Consider the following 19,510-nt stretch of genomic DNA (forward strand, 5'->3'; position numbering starts at 1 on the left):
ACAAAGCAGGATTGGTTGTAGAGCTCAAGCATTCAACTCAAGATTTTTACCAGCTTTGAATCTTATTCACACAGACTGTAGGCACACACCTTGGAAAGTATCAGCATTTGCAGCTCTCTACAGAGGAAGGCCCCCTGAACTACCTTCAAACTATTCGAAATCACCAAATGTGGGTAAGGAATAACTTACAGTGTTTAAGTGCATGTTTATTATTTGTGGAGTGGCTTTTTGTGTTGGAAATTTTTCTTTAGCCCAAAAGTTAACTTAGGTTTATGGCATCATAGAAAGAGCATTAATATAATGGGGCAAGTAATTTTTCCCCAGCTAGAACATTATTAGTATCATCAGCAATTCCTGCCATCATACATGTAGAATGCATCAAAATATGCACTTATTTTGCCTGTAAGAAAAAATTGTTTTATAAAAAAAATGGAAAAGACAAAAATACATCTATCTAGTGCAGGCATCCCCAAACTTCGGCCCTCCAGATGTTTTGGACTACAATTCCCATCTTCCCCGACCACTGGTCCTGTTAGCTAGGGATCATGGGAGTTGTAGGCCAAAACATCTGGAGGGCCACAGTTTGGGGATGCCTGATCTAATCTATTGCTGTAAATGCAGGACTATTCATTCTGTTGTTGACATGTTTGTCTGGGGGAATTTGTTTAATTTTAAATCTACCCTGGGAAGAAATTTGTAGATGATAAAATATGGCAGTAAATGAAATCCTGATTGTGAGCAAACTGTATCCACTGAAGCACCATCTAGATGACCTCTTTTAAAGATCATATGGTGGGAGTAGATAACACTTCATGATTCTACTGAGCAAAAATAAAACCCTGAAACATTAGTAAAAATAAATAATTTTAAATTTTGTTTATAAACAGAAAAAAATCTCAAAACCCAACTTTGAGTATGTATGTGTATAACAGTGATGGAATGTGAAGCCTAGGTTTAAAAAAATGCTTATTTTAAAAAAACAGAGACTTTGAAAGGAACCGTTTTAAATGGCAGTAGCAGGAGGCTTAACAAAATAAGCAAGAGTGGAAAAAAGAGAGGCAGTGTTCAAAATAGCATTAAATATGTTTAATAAAATAGTGAAATACCCAGCATGTTTTGGTGAAATCACCTTTGAGCACAAGAATATAGAGGACCATACACAGGGCCCTGCAAACCATAAATCTGGCACTGCCAGGCCTATACTGTACTACTGATACCAACACATTGTACCAGCCCTTATACTGTGTAGGGGCTTTTCAGTGGGAGGGTGGAGCTTCTGTAGTCCCCTTGCATCCACCCTGACTGCTTCCGAGATGGCCTTACATGTTTTCAACTAATATTAGCAATAAGTAGGCCAGACCTGTTGTTACACCTGATACTGCTCTAATGGTTGCCATGCGAACCTCTGTTTTATTGGTGGATAAGTAGATTTACAGCAATTTAAGTCATAGGGATAACTGTGTTTTTCCCTTCTCCCTCGCTTTTAGTAAATATAATCTGTGCCAGGCAAACAACTGGATATGGGCGTTTCAGCCATTTGTTCCCCTCGTCCTTCTACCAGCACATCAAGATGCACAAGAGAATTCTTGGGCATCTATCCTCTGTGTATTGTGTAGCCTTTGATCGCACTGGGAGGCGAATTTTCACAGTGAGTTGAAGAAAACTGCAATATTTCAAAACATTGCTTGACTTAGTTTGTTGGTTTGTTTTGCTCTGTCATAATACTCTTTTTAGACCTAGGAACCTCCTTTAAATCAAGCACACCTGAGGCTTCATTTCTTATTTACCCCTCATATATTTTTGCATATATCTGTATAGTGGTAGGTAATGCTTCTGTTGTGATCTACCTTAGATCTGGACATGGGGAACTGGATCTGACCAGGGGGCTAGATCTTTATCTCCACACACATTTGTGGGTCAAGCTTGGCAGTTGGATGGGGCAGTCCAGTTGTAAAGCCGTAAATCACTTGTTGGCCCATTTTTGCCTATGTGGTTTGAAATAAAACTTCTGCAAAAATGCCTGTACTATGCTTCCCAAGCACCAACAGCCCTGTGCAGGGGGCTTTGCAGGCACTCTTTCATCCAAGTCCTGATGTTACCTGCCCACACCTGCTGTCATATCTATATGGTATTGGGTATTTGGCTGAAATGGGCTTGGCTGAAGTAGTCTTTAGGACAAATGATGAGACCTGACGACCCAATTAAACTGATGTCCGGAGGTTCCATACCTCTGTGGCAGTGGCTCCCAACCCACCAGTTGAAGACTATGTGATTTTTACTAAAAGAAAGAAAGAAAAGAAAGAATGCATGTATCCTTCAAAAAGAAAATGAAAAGGTTTTATATTTGGTTTATAGTCAATCATCTAGAAACCCCACTTTTTCCAAGAGGAATGTTGAGTAATGCTCTTGGTTTCGTGTTCGCTACTTTTCTTTTATAGCTCAAAAATAACTTACGGGAATGTTACACAAGCTGCTAGTCCTTCATACAACCTTAGCATTTTCTTTGCAGGACAGCACGAAGCACTCCAAGTTAGGATGGACCAGACTCAAGGTCCATCTAGCTATATGTTTTGCTTCTCACAACAGTCAAAACACGACTCTGGGGCACTCTCAAACAGGGCATGAAAGCATTCTGTTGTAGTGGTTAGAGTAATGGACTAAGTCATCAGAGAGTTCTGAGTTCTAATCCCTATAATCACTAGTGGACCTTGGGTCAATTTCATTCTCTCGGTCCAACATCACAGGGTCCTTGGCTGGTTTTTAAAAATAATTTTTATTGACTTCAAGGAAACAAAACAGAAACTTTGAGTAAACATAACAGAACCCAGTTGCAGATTGTAAAATAATTAGTATAGACTCAGACACTCAGTGTGACCTTTGACCTTCAACAGCTTCACCCTTGTCTTTTAAATTATCCCAGTGATTTTAAATGTTTTATACTGTGATACCAATAAAGGTATTTAATATTTATTTATGACTCAGAATAGATCACAGAAAATAAATAAATTACCTTAGAAGAATCATTACCAGTTTTATGTGATTATTATGCTTCAGTATAGCCCATCCACCCTCTTGAACCAGTCTTTCTTCACTGCAACACTCATCACTTGTCTGTGTTGTGTATGACATTAAGACAGGGCTATATCCCAGACATTATTGAATGCTATCTCTAAATAGTATTACTGTATACATGATTTCAATTGTTGAGCAATGACCATATGAGCCACCACCATAAGCAATACAATATAATTATGCTTAATTGTTGGATTAAGGTAATTTTCCAGCGGCAGCAGTGCTAAGAAATGGTCAAGCAACAGGGGTTGACCTGCTATTGATGAAGTTGTGTCAAATATCCAAGACCAAAACACATTCACTATTGTGCTCACAGGATTGTTGTGAGGATAAAGGGCGGGTGGGTGCAGGAAATTGTTTACGCTTTTTCACTCCTTGGAGGAAGGCCAGGGATAAACTACTACTACTAAACCTAATGGCACTCAGGCAGTTAGCAAAAAGAAGGGATACATACATCTCTAGGGTCATAGTGAAAACAGTGGCACTTCTCCATGTTATACTTTGGATGTTGTTTTTTGTGTGAAACATTAGGGTTCGGATGATTGCTTGGTGAAAATTTGGGCTACAGATAATGGACGTTTGCTCTCAACACTCCGAGGACATTCGGCTGAAATTTCTGACATGGCTGTTAGTTATGATAACACCCTCCTTGCTGCAGGCAGCTGTGACAAAGTAGTCAGAGTCTGGTGTCTTCGAACCTGTGCACCAGTTGCAGTGCTGCTTGGCCACACAGCTTCAATAACCTCTATACAGGTAAAGTGGGTGAACACTGTTGTTGTTTCCTTTGCTTTTGTTTAGCACTGAGATGCAAGACTACATTTGCTTGACCAAATGCATGTTAAATCCACCTCAAATGATTTGAAAGTTTCATCCATCAAACAATTTTGTGATGGCCTATTTTATTGATTAGCCTTTATTATTTTTTGTTTACTTTATTGTGGCCAAAAGCAGTTCAGAACAATATTTATTAAGTGAGTGTGTTTCATATGCCTGGCAAAAAAGTTGTTGTTTTTTTTTAAGCTGGAAGAATGAGGGGGAATCCTAAAACCAATTTACAGTATCTTTTTCTAAAATCTTTAGTTTTCTCCAGCAAGAAAAGGAACAACTCGATACCTCACTTCTACAGGTGCTGATGGAACTATCTGCTTCTGGCAATGGCATTCAGATACAATGAAATTTAAGTACGTATATTACATTAGATTTATTATTTTAGCTAATTTTTCTGCCTTTGGACACATCAGTATTTTCTTAGGTCAGCTTGCCACAATATGACTTAGCTTCTGCTGTGCTATAAACGTCACTATATGTACCTTGGGTCACTGTAGAGCATTGTAGGGTCTAAACCAGGGCTGTTCCAAGTTTTCTACCAAGTGGGCTGCAAGAGTAATTCAACACGGGCAGCACACTGTTGTTCCACTGGGTGGAAGTGAGCCCAAAATCTGTAACACCTCCAGCCCTTGCGTTGCTTTTCCAAAGCTGGCTAAGCTAGGTGCCAGGCTTTGGGAAGGAGGTGCAAGGCTCTGGTGGGGTCCTAGAGCCCTCCCACCCCCTTCCCAAAGCTGGAAGAGTGCTAACTAGGCTTTGGGAAGGAGGCAGGAGGACTCTAGGATCCTGTCAGAGCCCAGTGTGAGGGCCGGGGGGGGGGGCGTCAGATGTTGTGAAAGGCCACAAAAAAGGCCTCAAGGGCCACATTACTGTTGAGGCTTGATGTTTTGGATGGAGAATACAGAACTATGGCAATCCTGTATTTCCTAGAAGCTCCTTTTCATTGAGCTGAACTGTTGTTCTATTTTGTTCAACATGGTCTAAATGAGGGATGTGCAACCTCAGACCCAGGGGACAGTTGCAGCTCTCTTGGCCTTTTTGTCTGGTTCTCAAGACACTCTTGGGGTCACATCCCCCACCAGCCATGCTCTGTGGCCTCCTTGAGTGCTTTTGCTTGACAAATATGAGATTGAGCTGTGATGATGCTTCTTGAGTGCCTCAATGGAGGTGCGTGTATGTAAACCCTGTGACTTTTGCATGATGGGGATACAGTCTGCTATACCATGCTAAGAGTCACACCTGTTGCACTGCCTACTTCTGTCTTTGGACCTGCTCAATGCTGGCATGCTGTCCCTAGAAGGTTGTCCCTCAGGCAATGTGACCCTTGGGCTGGAAAAAGTTTCCGTTCCTATCCTAAACTGAGTGGAAGCTGAGGCAGAGATATTTCCCAACCTAGAGATTTATTCTATTGATTGATTTTGCCTAAATTTTTATACTACTGCAAAGCAGGACTATATAATGCCATCAGGGATAGCATCACCCCCGGAACTTTGGCATGGCTCTGTCCATGCTGTCTCTTCAGATTAAGCTCCCAGAACCTCCCCACTTTAAGAATTTTATGTAAAAGAATGGAATTCTAGGGTGCAGCTTGATATGGCCATGAAAAGAGATGAATTAAATTCTTGCTAAGTCAAATGTTTTAACAAAACTTTGTAGATTCATACCATTGTATATCCTCATTGAAATCTTCAGTCCTTTGGGAGAGCCGCTGAATCTCCCTACAAGCACAGTGAAAAGTATTCCTAACAGTGCAATTCTATACATTTCTACTAAAAAGCACTCCCAGGAAATTGCAACCTCAGTCTTCTGACTCAGCCAGGAGATTTTGTCCCACAGCTGAGACATTTGTAGTTTCAGGTGGGGGTGAAGAGGTAGACTGTAATCTGATGGGTACTGTGGGCATAATTTGCTCACTGGTCTTTTCCTAAACCAGTGGTGAGGAACCTTTTCCAGCCTGTAAGCTCCATTCTCTCCTGAGCAATCTTCTGGGGGCCCCACATGCCGGCAGCGGGCAGCACCAGAGGAAGAAATGGGTGTGGTCAAAGGCAAAGTGGGTGGAAGTACACATGTAACTCTTTATGCAGTAGGCTACATCCCAGCCACACGTCAGATGTTTCTCCCCCCTCCATATGTAAAAGAACATTAAGAATAGCTCGATAGAGAGGGCTGGCAGACATTTAGCCTGCAGTTCTGAGGTTCCCCTCCATTGAAACTTCTAGCACACCAATTTTTGTATTCAGGTGAACTGGGATTTTTAAAAATAGTTTTCTAAAAAGAGGCTTTTCTTTTTGTCGAGTGGCTCCAGTAGATGCATAGCCTTTGGGGAAAAGCAGAAGATCAACCCTTTTTAGGAAAACTATAACTGATTCTATATATCTGTATTCACAAACTTTATCCAGGTTTGGTTTAGTTTTGACAGGGCACAGACCTTACAAAACACCTTACCAATTTTTATTTTGCACTTTCTCAGCATGTTAGTAGCCATGATCATACTCTATGGACTGCTGCAGTTCTAGCAACTGCGTATTGTACAAACATAAATTGTTTTCTTAACAGGTTTATATAATAACCTTTGCACCACTTAAGGTACAGTAATTAAAGTGCTTCATATTTACATTTCAGGGATCGTCCAATCAAATTTGCTGAGAGGTCAAGGCCTGGCGTTCAGATATCTTGTTCTTCTTTCAGCTCTGGTATGTATATATATTTCAGGAACAGAAACCACGTAGGGAATGGTTTTCCGTAAAAAATTGTTGGTGCTTGTTCTTGAAAGAGCTAACTGATTCAGAAAACACAACTAAATTTTTCAGGAGAATGCAGACTTCAGGAAGATTCTAACCAGAGCCAATATTAGTTTACAAAAATATCTAGGAAATGATTGAGATCTAGGACATTGGTTGCTCTTGGAAAATATAATTGATGGAACTTTCAGCTTCAGGCACAAGCATTAACTTTTCACAGCATTATGTCATTAAATCTATATTGAGTCCTAGTACAGGTTGATTTTGTTAGCAGCTTTACTTTGTAGGCAGTTTTTCTTACTAGGATTTCCACCCTTGAGTATTTCTCTTGAAACCTGAAATAAAGTGAATTACTGTTACACATTCCTTATTGTTTAGGTTTTTTATAAAAGTATTTCAGCAAAACACTTGAGGTTCTTAATGCCATTTTTGGGGACCTTTAGCATGATCTTGTATTGTGCCAAATTGAGGGGGCAAAGCAGGGTTCAGCCTGACATTCCATGGTGCAGTAATTCTAGGGTAATGTTTTGGATAATTGTGTGCATTTTATCTGTTTAGATTGCCAAATATAGATGTCAGTGTTCTTTGAATAATAAAACACTTTCAGAATTCACAGCTCCTGACGGAAAAATTCATCACTTGGTTCACGTTTTGCTCCCTTGAAATGTTATTTTTCAAATCTGGCATTACCATTTGAACAACAATTATGATTTGTTGAATGAAATATGTAATGTTTCTTGATTTTTTCCTCTTGTCTTCTTTGTCTCCTGCTCCACTCCTGCTTTTTAGGTGGTATGTTTGTTGCAACAGGGAGCACTGACCATGTGATAAGAATATATTACTTGGGTTCTGAGTCTCCAGAGAAAACTGCTGAATTAGAATCTCATACGGTAAGACTGAAGCAGGAAATCGCACTTGCTTTTTTTATTTTTTAAAAATACCTGCTCAGAAGTTTAGGATGTGCACTTCAACACAGGCCTACCCTGATAAAAGATCTTGCCTGGAAAACATCTTCATTATCTTTTGTGGAAGAGGCTGCTTCATGGCATGTGCAAGAAAAATTGTTTCTCTTTTGAAACAAACAAGGGAGTCTTAGGGAACATGGTGCTTTCCATGAAGTTTTGTGGCTGCAACGACAGCTGTTCTGAGACTAATCTATGGTTGGGTAACAAAACTTTCATGTTAGTTGACCATGATCTTCTGCAATAAGCAGAAATGGTGTTAAGATTGATACAGTGCACTTATAATGGTGGAATTAGTTTTGGCAAAAATATTACGGCATGTAGTTTCTTTCTCTGTCAAATATATTTTGCTGTAAAGTGATATGTGTCTGTTTGGTTTTTGACAGAAGCAGCATGGCCATGGGATGCCATGACCAAAGTACATGGTGCTCTGAGCCAATGTCATGGTTATGTGGAGTGGTGGATGATCAAAGCACCAGTGTTTTGGGATAGCAAATAGGAAGGTGCCCCTCCATAGAGTGCCAATGCTTACCGGTTTTAATTTGTGCATGCATGGTATCCAAATGAAACGTGGTGGCTGGAAGTCGTATGCCAGTAACCTCAGGGTTCAATAGGTACACAAGATACATTATGATCTTCAGGGGCCGATGGGCATAGGGCTGGCCTTCTTGTTCAGTTAACACTAGCCTGTGACTTCATAGACTTCAGTACATGCTGCTGGACATACACTGGGGCAAAAGACAGGTGAGTCAGAGAAAGGGCTGATGCATGTTTCTTGACACTTGCTGCTAAGATGTTTTGGACACTCTAGAAATAGATGTGGATAGGGGAGAGCAGGGTTGTACATAAGTTGACTGGAGAGAAAAGTATTGATGAAAACAATTATTTTCTATTTTTTTAGGACAAAGTAGTTGCTGTTCAGTTCTGCAACAGTGGAGGCAGGTAAGCATTTCTTTTGTTCTTCTCCCACGATGTTATTGCTGCATTTGATTTTCCATAATTTTTTTTTTTAAAATTCTTACACCGCTTGTGAGATATAAAGAGTCATTTACAAACATATTGTAAACTGCTTTATTACAGTCAAGCAGTATATACATTTTCTAAATTAAAATAAGGGATTCATCTTAAAGTGATCAATTGCAACTTTCTATCTCTCTGGACTTCTGATTCAAAGCAAAACTGAAAACAGTAGTCTAAATTGTGCTTCCAGTTTTGGCTTGGATTGAACAGCGTACTATGGTTTGCTGCAATCAGGAAATAGTTAACTAGAGCATGTGATGGGTTGAATAGGCAAAGCTGAAAAATGGCACCAGTGGCCAAACTGTGGTTAGGCTGTGACATCTCAGCTGGGACAAGGTGTTCTGAATTGCACTGTTAAGTGTAGTGGATAGTTGTTCAGTGTTATACTTTTTAAAAAAACCTTTATATCCCACTTTAATTCACTAAGTGACTTTAATTAAAGGAAATTAATGAAAATATTACCTGTTAACTAGCCACTATATTAAAACGTCCGATAAGCAACTAGAAGCCAGTTCACTTGAGTTTTGTTCCGATGCTTACTAAATGTTTAATATCTGGTTAGTGAGCCTGTGAACTGACCACATGGTATAAAGCATTGCATTTTGAAGAGTTAGAAGAGTTCCAGGGTTAGCTTGTTCAGCCATGAAAGCTGTTTCTAGATGTTGCTGTCATCTAGAACGTGCATGTGAAGCTACCCTAAAACAAAGGCACATGCAAGCCTTGCCCCCTTGTGCTGCATTTTGTGTTAAGTGTTTTTTGTGGGTACCAGTGAAGGGTCAATCACAAGATAGTGGCCCTTAAAAAACAAACAAAGTGGAAATATTATTATGAAGGAGTTCAGGGTACCCATAGACCAAATTCTGAAAAGGGATGGGGGAAAGCAGGTTGGAGAGCAAAGCAGAGGGGCTTCAGAGCCCTACACATGTAACTTTTTTTCCTTTTCCTTTTTTACTCGGAAATACAGACTAAGATTTGTCAGTGGAAGCAGAGATGGAACAGCCAGAATCTGGCAATATCAGCAGCAAGAATGGAAGAGTATAGTGTTGGAGATGGCGACTAAGATGACTGGGTAAAAGGCAGAAAAATGTTTATAATTTAACCTCAATAGACAAAGGAATTCAAATGTTCAAAACACAGTAATATTTATTTCTGTGGTTGAAATCCAGAAATGTTTGTTTTCTTCACCTGTTTCAGCATCTCTCCCTTCTAGCAATTTTCCTGTTGTGGCTTTTGTGTAACTCAGGGTTTCTGGGGAAACCAAACCATCTTGTTACCTATGGAAGGTTTTGTCATGGTATTCATAGTAGCAATAAGCTGTACCCTTCTGGTTGCTTCCCATCATCATGTTATGTGTGGCGCATGCGGCTTGCTGTTAAAAATTTGTGGAGCTACAGTACATAATATTGGGCACATGCATTTCTCTAGAGGGGAGCACTGGCCTACTTTCTGAACTAGCTGTACCTGGTTGAGATACATTGAGTTGCACTGGAGGGAGCTCTTTTTTGCATTAGAATCTGACAGAGTTTCCACAGAAAGGAACTTTGTAGTCTGTGTTGAGCATTAAACCAAACAGGATAATTATCAGGAATATCAGAGGCAGATCTTTTCAGAGAGCATTTGGTTATTTTATAAGCTACTTATGCTACATTTCTTGTTTCCTCTCAAGATTCAGCAAAAATTGAATGTGTAATGCTCACAGAACTTGCATTTTCTACATGTATTCTCTTGCGGCTGAAAAATGTTAGGTTTAAATAAGTTAATTCCTTTATACTACTGTTTGCATGTACAGTTAAACCTCGGTTATTGAATGTAATCCATCCCGGAAGTCGGTTCGGCTTCTGAAATGTTTGACAACCGAGGCACGGCTTCAGATTGGCTGCAACAGCTTCCTGCACTCAAGCAGAAGTTGTGTTGGACCTTCAGCTTCTGAAAAATGTTCGAAAACTGAAGCATTTACTTCTGAGTTTTCTGCTTTTAGGAGCCAAAACATTCCAAAATGGAGGTGTTTGGGAGCCGAGGTGTGACTCTATTGTTTTGATCTGGCCAGCTTTTTACTGACAATGGTTTAGTGATGATAATCAGTTTCCAACATCTGGAAATTAAGGCCAAGTATGATGTATAACTGGAAGAGTTTGTTTGTTTAAAAAAAGGGGTGGGAAACAGGATCTAGCATGTGGGCCAAATCTTCAGCTCCTCACTCCCACCTGGCAGGCCACTTTGACAGGTGGGTGGGAATAGTAACCTTTTTGGAACCTGTAGTTTCTTCCTCTGGGGCAGCTGCACAAACGGTGGATGGGGAAGGGTAAGTTCCTAGTATCACAGCCACAATGTATCCCATGGCTGCTTTTAACATCTTCAAAAAACAATCTGATCAAAGATTTCCCAGTGTCACATTTAGTTTGGCTCTAAGTTGGTACTTAAAGTTTCATTTGACTAGATTCTTCTTTAACGTCTACATTTTCTCAGAAATAGCCAAGTGTCTGGGGAAGACAAGGTGTCCAAGTTGAAGGTGACTATGGTAGCTTGGGATCGTTATGATACTACTGTTATTACAGCAGTCAACAATTTCCTTTTGAAAGTGTGGAACTCTTCTACTGGGCAGCTTCTTCACAACCTAACTGTAAGTTAGACCTTCAGTTGATTAGCTTTTTAAGAGGATCTGCATTTAGTGCTCTCTCTGTTGTGTGCCACTGAACTGGGGTCTGGCACTAAGCTTTGGCATCTTTAAGAATTAAGATTGTGATCATGCTTGTGGAGAACAGCTGAGAAACTTGCAAACAACATCAGATGATTCCAGGAGTGGTGCGGACCAAGGACTGGTGGTCCTTTATCAGAAGCACGTCAAAAAAATATATAGAAAACAAAATAATAGATCAAATAAATAGCTTCATTTTCCTAATGGGAGAAGAAAGCTGTTATCATTTTTCCTGCATTCTAACTGATTGATGGTTGGTTGGTTAATCAAATAAGATTTTCCTGTTGTTTACTATCCATCTCCCTTCTAACTGATCAATTAACTAATGAAATTATAAATATATTTATTTTTTTTACCAAAACTTCAATGAAGGAACCCTTCTGAGGCACTTCTGAGAAAATGTTAGCGTGTTTACAATTGAATGAATAAAAGATACCACTTACTGTTTGTGGAGGGGATTACTTGTGTTTCATAATACAATTATAATTTTCATAATATAAGTGGGACTAACCTCCTCCCCCCAACATTAAGTTACACACACACACACACACACACACACACACACACACACACACACACACATATATATATATATATTAGAATATCCTTCCAGATAGCTGTTGTGTCCAAACATTTCCCACAGGGTTGGAAAATGCTATGACAGGCAGGTATATCACACTGTCTGATCCCAGGAAGAGCAGGGATAGCTGAATTCTTGCTTGGCCAAAAAAGTAAGCTGCTCTTGTGTTCAAGTATTCTCAGTAAGATTCTCCATTGTTAAGTTGAACAGTAGAGCAGTCTTCTTTGTTCCTGTGTGACTATTCCCAATAACAAAATCCTGACCTGGGTGAACTGGGAGCAGAGGGCAGGCAAGTGGGACAATTGTCTTCTAGGTTGTGTAGAGAAGGAACGTCCAACTCCCAAGAAACTGCGATCTACTCACAGAAACAAAATATGGGGGGATTCAGGTCAAAATTGTTGAGCTTTTTTTAGGGAGGACAGTTCCGTTTTAGGGGGTTCTGGCAAAAGTAAGGGGGAAAGGGGATTAGTCGCTGACCAAAAGATCGCTATGATAACAATCTGCCTCACAGCGAAAACTCCGTCTTCCGTTCCAGCGAAAATGGAGGACATGGCGAGGGGGCAAAGTGCTTAGGCAAAAGCAAAGGAAAAGGAGCCCATGATTGACAGTGATCGAACGGAAGCGCCCGGGGATCAACCAGTTGATCCCGATCGACCTGTTGGACATCCCTGGTGTAGAGCTATCACTTGCACTCAGGAGGCTGGTGTGCCCTTCATTCCCCAGCAGCAAATATCTGTGGAGCCTGTCCCCACTTCAAATTGGGATTGCTCCCATTTGAGCAGAGTTGCTTGCATTTCCAACTACCTACCCACTGTTTAAAACAATTGCCTTGTCTTTAAACAGGAGGTCAGTGTGGATGTGCCTCCATTCTCTCTCAATTCCAAAATATTAAAAAGTCCCTGAATATGGGCTTCTACCTGACATTGTAGTTTTCTATGTTAAAACCCTTCTGACATGCTAGTTTTGTGTCTATTAGGGGTATTCATTTTTCCATTTATATACCAGTTTTCATAAAAAAATGCAAAGTGGTTTACAAAGCACAATATAAAATACACAATAGCAAACAACTAATAAAACATCAATACTATTAGAATCCCCCAACCCAGGGATTAGTTCAGCAACAGCATAGTGGTGGACACATAGGATTCCTTAAAATTCACAAGGATCTGATGGTCTGGGTGACACACCTTTTTGGTATGAAAGAATGTTCTGTCATTGAAGCCTTCAATCTGAGGTGGTAGACCACAGAAACATGTAGACCACCTTCATAAGATTGAGGCATTGGTCACCTGTGTGTATGTAGTGAGCAGAGTGGGGGGATGTAACATGAAGCTTATATGGAACAGTAATTACTTCTTAAAATACTACTTTCTTTGCATTTGTTGCAGGGCCATGATGATGAAGTGTTTGTTTTGGAAGCTCACCCATTTGACCAAAGGATCATGCTTTCTGCAGGCCATGATGGGAATATTTTCATTTGGGACCTTGAGAAAGGAGCAAAAATGCGCAATTACTTTAACATGGTACTGTATGGCAGCCAGAATGAGTGGTCAGATCTTAGAATCATAGACTTGTAGAGTTGGAAGTACAACCCCCTGCAGTATAGAAAACCTTTTGCCCAACATGGGGGTGGAACTCATGACCCCATAATTAAGAGCCACAGATCTGAGAATTACTGTGTGTTTATTTATCTGCGGTGGTGCAGGATCTTTATAAGGCACCTCATACCAAAGCAGAGAGAACCCACCCTCGGTGTCATTGGTGAAAATACATCTTGCTGAAAGTAAAAGTAATGTCTCTTTAAGCTTAATGGTAAAGGTAAAGGACCTCTGACAGTTAAGTCCACTCGCAAATGACTCTGGGGTTGTGGCGCTCATCTCACTTTACAGGCCAAGGGAGCCAGTGTTTGTCCGCAGACAGTTTTTCTGGGTCATGTGGTCAGCATTACTAAGCCGCTTCTGGTGCAACGGAACACTGAAACCAGAGCAGCGCACAGAAATGCCGTTTACCTTCCCACTGGAGCGGTACCTACAGTGGTACCTCTACTGACGAATAACTCTATGAATGGAGCTCCGTCTGCCATCTTGGATGCGGTTTAGATAGGATTTTTTCTACTTATGAATTTTTAGTTAGGGTTGCTTCTACTTACGAATTTTTTCTCCCAATGCATTCCTGTGGGATTTGACTTACAATTTTTTTCAACTTACGAATGTGCGTTCATAACGCATTAAATTCGTAAGTAGAGGTACCACTGTATTTGTCTACTTGCACTTTTGGGTGTGCTTTCAAACTGCTAGGCTGGCAGGAGCTGGGACCGGGCAACAGGAGCTTACCCTGTCATGGGGATTTGAACCGCCGACCTTCTTATTGGAAAGCCCAAGAGGCTCAGTGGTTTAGACCACAGTGCCACCCACGTCCCTTAAACTTACAATATAACAAAACCATGCATGGTGGGAAGGGGGTGGGGGAGAGCTCTGCTGTGATTAACAGGTCTAATTTGTAATCAGTAGCAAAGGTTTTGCCAGGTGCTGGCAAAAACTAAGTGCTTTGTGGAAGGGATGTTTTAAAAGAGTTCTGGTGGCACACTCAGAGCAAAGGGGTGTTTTTTAACCTAAGTTTAACCCAGTGCCTCCCTTTCCCCACCCTTTACTTTTGAATCCTAGTTCTTTCTCTTTCCTGTTGATATAAATTTGCTCCTGATTACATTGACTCCTGTGCTTGCTTACCTGTTCCTTTCAGTCAGTGGACCCTCCCCTCCCCCTCAGTTCTGGTCTGTTTCTTTAAGTTAAGTGGTCTGTTTGTCTCAAGTGATTTTATTCATACATTGTCAGTCTTAAATTCTTAGGGTCCCTTTGTGTGTACTTTTGCATGTACTTATTGTATGTCAAGTGATTCTTATTTATTTCCAGCCAAGCCATAGTATGCCTTTAGTTGTTGTCATAGTAATTGCTAGCATCATCTTCATTATTTCTTTTTTACCCTCCCTCAAACTTTGAATGCTATCCTTGTAGGAACTGTTGTAGCTCACCTCCTGAGATTTGGCAAGAGGTGCTCTGCTTACAAATTTCATCAATTTTCTGCCAAAAATTGTGAATGAAATCTGCAAGCAATGTAATTGAATGGAAGACGACAAAGCCTTTTTTTTTTTTACCCGAAAGTGAATTTGAACCTGGGCTGAACTGGGCAGTGTCTGAAATGCTTTGAGCTGAGAATGGCTGTTTTTTTGAAGTGCTGAATCGGGGTCAGAACCAAATCTTGTTGTCGGTACAGACCCCTAAAATAAAGGAAAACTCAGCTTATAAATTTGTCCAGAAAAGTTAAGCAGATCCAAATGGGTGTTGTGTGTGTTTTACAGATTGAGGGCCAAGGCCATGGTGCAGTGTTTGACTGTAAATTCTCCCCTGATGGTCAGCACTTTGCCTGTACAGATTCCCATGGGCACCTACTATTGTTTGGATTCGGATGCAATAAGAATTATGAAAAGGTGAGTTGGTGGACTCTTAATGTCCTTCGGTGTTTAGCAGTGTTTGACATCATCCAGCCAGAATGAATCACTTTTAAAATCCTGTGAATTGCAAGGAAAATGTAAGGATATACTTAAATCTCTCTTAAAGTTAATGGGATGTTAAAAGTGCCTAGCTTTGCAAATGGAATGTGTGTACTGTTCTTCTGTGGGAGACGTTCAGACTGGAACTAATTACTCTAGAGTAATCCTACTCAGTGGGGTTTATTGTATAGCTGCTGGTTTGAGGACTGATTAACTGATAATGTCTGGAGGAACTGAGTCCTTGATTTATAAACTGCTAATAATGGTGTGAAAAGGAGACAGATTTTTTTAAAGGCTAAGAAAATGTGAGAAGTGTGTGTGCACATGATCATGCTTTGTCTTAAACCGCAGCTTCTTTGCACTCACAAGAAAGAAGGATTTCTAGAGTATATATATATTATATATAAACAGCTAGTGACTCCTAGTATGTTTACAAGCACAGTTCAGAGTGTTGGTACTGACCTTTGAAGCCCCAAACGGCTTTAGCCCAGTATACCTGAAGGAGTGTCTCCACCCCCATCGATCACTGAGGTTCCACTGCCAATGGTCTTCTGGTGGTTCCCTCACAGCGAGAAGTGAAGTACCAGGTAGAGGGCCTTCTTGGCAGTGGCATCCACCTTGTGGAACACCCTCCCATCAGATGTCAGGGAGATAATGAACTACACAACTTTTAAAAGACATCTAAAAGCAACCCCTGTATTGGGAAGTTTTTAATGTTTGACATTTTATTATGTTCTTAAATTTTGCTGGAAGTCACCCAGAGTGTCTGAGGAAACCCAGCTAGATGGGTGAGGTATAAATAATATTATTAATAATAATATTACTTAAAATGATTAAGAAATGATTAAGTTTTAGCCAAGGGTGTTCCTCTGGGGCAGTGTATTTCACAGGTTATGGGCACTATTTAAAGAAACTGCTCTGCCCACTAGGAGGTTTAACCTACCCTATTATGGCAGAATTTTTGAGCAAGACTGCCCTAATAATATTTAAGGATGTGAAAGTATGTTAGGGAGATGTGCACTCTGTAAAGGTTCTCTGAGTCAAAACCAGAACCTTGTGTTGAATTTGGAAGAAAACTGGAAAATGACACAGTTTGCAGTGAATTGGTTATAAAAAGAAGTTTGTTAAACTCCTTCTCCTGAAGAGTTGATCACTTAGGATCTCATATCTGTAGTTTCTGAAGGATACCACCCTCATGTTTCATTAAAGCTTTTCTTTGTAGTACTAAGGGTGAGAACTGTGCTTGCTTTAAAAAAATTGAAAACCTCATAGAAAAGACACTTAATTCTAAACTCTTGTGGTGCATAGAAATAGTTCACATGCAGGTTTGTTTCTCTAGTCTGAATATTCTGATGGGACCAAGGTGAAAATTACCATTTGAGAGATAATCTCTAGCCAGAAAGACAGTTAACAGAGTATGCATTGTATGAGAAGAATTAAGAAATGTTTGTGTATTTGTACTGATTTCTAAGTTTGTTTCTCATGTAGATCCCAGACCAGATGTTCTTCCACACAGATTACCGCCCTCTGATCCGTGATGCGAATAACTATGTCCTAGATGAACAAACTCAACAGGCCCCACATCTCATGCCTCCCCCGTTCTTGGTTGATGTGGATGGAAATCCTCACCCCACAAAATACCAGCGACTGGTGCCAGGGCGGGAAAATTGTAACGATGAGCAACTCATTCCTCAGCTGGGATATGTGGCAAACGGTACATGATCTTTATATAACAGGCAGCCCTGTTTAGGGAGGCCTTTAATGTTTAATAGATTATTTTATTTCATTTTTCTGTTGGAAGCCGCCCAGAGTGGCTGGGGAAACCCAGCCTGGGCGGGGTATAAATAATTTATTATTATTATTATTATTTATTTATTATTTTATTATTACTACTACAGAGTCTGAAATGAATAAAGAGGTGTTTCTTAAAATGTAGTATGCATATTATGAAGTTTCTATGTTTGGGTATGGCAGTCTTCATCATCCTGCTGGCCTTCAGGTGGTTTGGATTATCAAAATATGCTGGGTGGAGCAGATGGAAATTGCAATCCAAAACATCTTGATGGCACCAGGTTGGGGTAAGGCTGATGATATGGGTTAAGTAAAGAAATGAGGGTCCCTCTCTGTCTTGCATGGGGGAAAATAATACATTAGAAATAATCTATTAAAATCTTAGTAATAACATAGGTCTCCTGATGATGCAGACCAGCAGTCCTTCCTCTAATTTAATATTTTCAAAGGGTTTTTTTTTATTACTCAGAAGTAAAGCTGCAGTCTTAAACCCACCTACCCACGAGCCAGCCCCTTTAAATTCAGTAAGATTTACTTCTGTGTAGACATGGTTAGGCTTGCCACTGTAAATCTTTCTGAATGCAATTTTGGGCTCACTTTAAGTGAAGACGTTTTGGGGAGTAAAACCTTATTTTATCAGACATTATTTAAATAAGGTTTTTCTGATTTTATGGTTTACTTTAGCAGATTTTGTCTCTAATACATTCTTTTTGTGACCTTATTGTTCACCATTTAGAAACTATGTTAAGCAACATAAAAAATGTCAAAATAAAGTTGTAGCTGTAGCTAGCCTTTATTTTTTGAAACCTTCCAAACAATACAGATGAGGGGAATGCATTTAGACAAGCTAGCATAAAAGCTCTGCAATGTGATGGAGTTTCTAAATTAGAAAAGTAATTAAGCATTACTCCATGGTGGGGCTGCAATTCTAAGTAAGCAGGTGAACGTACAAAAGGCTGGGAGGGGTAGAGTTTTTGGATTACATGGTCTAGCAGCCTCTGCTTGATGAGTGAGATGATTTGTGAGTCACCCAATAAAAGAACGGAATCTATTGCAATCCCTGTTTGCCTGAGTTTGAGAGTAATATCAGAAAGCCATGTAGAATTATGTGTTTCTCTCAATAAAGAAGTTAGTAAACATTCCGGGTCTGTATTGAAATGAATTTTTAGCCAGTATTTGAAAGTCATAATCCAGCCCCTTGATTCTAGGAGATGCTGGCTTAACTCTGAACACATAGCCAGATAGGAGGCACATTTTGGAGCCCCTAGAATTTGTCAGAGGAAGAATGCCTCTACACCCTCGACTTTGTTGTTAAAGTCATTTATCCTTAAGGGAATCCCATAAAGGAGTTGCAAAACAGTTTTTTCTCTATATGCCTAACCGTTGCAGGCACATTCTGTTTACCATCAGGAAAATAGAATTGTTTCATTTGTCCTGCAGAGCACAAATGGTCTCCAGAGCATAAAGGGTCACCTATTTTAGATTGTAAAAGATAATCTCTAAGTATTTAAAGCTTTTAACTTGTTCAATTTCTTGATCACCAATACACAATTTAGATGGATGCCAACTCTTTGAAAATAATTACTGTAATCGATAGGTGATTTCCTTGACAGTAATGAAAGAATGCTTTTAGATACTTTGGAGCCCAACTCTGGTGCAGGAGGAGTAAAAAAAAAGAGAGAGTAAAGGACCCCTGGACAGTTAAGTCCAATCAAAGGTGTCTGTGGGGTGCTGCGCTCATCTTTTTCAGGCCGAGGGAGCTGGTGTTTGTTCACAGACAGCTTTCCGGGTAGTGTGGCCAGCATGACTAAACCGCTTCTGGCGCAATGGAACACCGTGATGGAAACCAGACCACACGGAAATGCTGTTTACCTTCCTGCCGCAGTGGTACCAATTTATGTACTTACACTGGCATGCTTTCAAACTGCTAGGTTGGCAGGAGCTGGGACAAAGCAACAGGAGCTCACTCCATCTTGAAGATTTGAACTGCCGACCTGATCGGCAAGCCCAAGAGGTTCTGTGGTTTAGACCACAGTGCCACCTGCAGGAGAGGAGGACAGTGTCATTGCATATAAATGTACAGTGGTACCTCAGGTTACGAACTTAATTCGTTCCGGAAGTCTGTTCTTAACCTGAAGCGTTCTTAACCCAAAGCGCGCATTCCCTACATAGGCCTCCTGTGGCCCCGAAAGCGGATTGCAATGTTCGCAACCCAGGACACCTACTTTGGGGTTTGTGGAGTTCTTAGTACCACTGTATAGGAACTGTCTTAGATCC

General features: G+C 40.4%; 1 protein-coding gene across 1 annotated transcript in view; it reads left to right on the forward strand.

Moving 5' to 3' along the window:
* Positions 1-19,510, forward strand: part of BRWD3 (bromodomain and WD repeat domain containing 3) — a 74,423-nt gene that overhangs the window by 15,592 nt on the left and 39,321 nt on the right. The window contains exons 6-17 of the mRNA XM_035132474.3: positions 75-173; positions 1,488-1,648; positions 3,604-3,825; positions 4,153-4,253; positions 6,520-6,590; positions 7,428-7,528; positions 8,502-8,542; positions 9,585-9,689; positions 11,087-11,240; positions 13,284-13,418; positions 15,251-15,379; positions 16,931-17,156. Coding sequence (XP_034988365.1) covers positions 75-173; positions 1,488-1,648; positions 3,604-3,825; positions 4,153-4,253; positions 6,520-6,590; positions 7,428-7,528; positions 8,502-8,542; positions 9,585-9,689; positions 11,087-11,240; positions 13,284-13,418; positions 15,251-15,379; positions 16,931-17,156 — 1,545 coding nt within the window. The remainder of the gene's footprint in view (positions 1-74; positions 174-1,487; positions 1,649-3,603; positions 3,826-4,152; positions 4,254-6,519; positions 6,591-7,427; positions 7,529-8,501; positions 8,543-9,584; positions 9,690-11,086; positions 11,241-13,283; positions 13,419-15,250; positions 15,380-16,930; positions 17,157-19,510) is intronic.

The sequence above is a fragment of the Zootoca vivipara genome, chromosome Z2, assembly GCF_965207765.1.
Source record: "Zootoca vivipara chromosome Z2, rZooViv2.hap1.1, whole genome shotgun sequence".
NCBI lineage: Eukaryota > Metazoa > Chordata > Lepidosauria > Squamata > Lacertidae > Zootoca > Zootoca vivipara.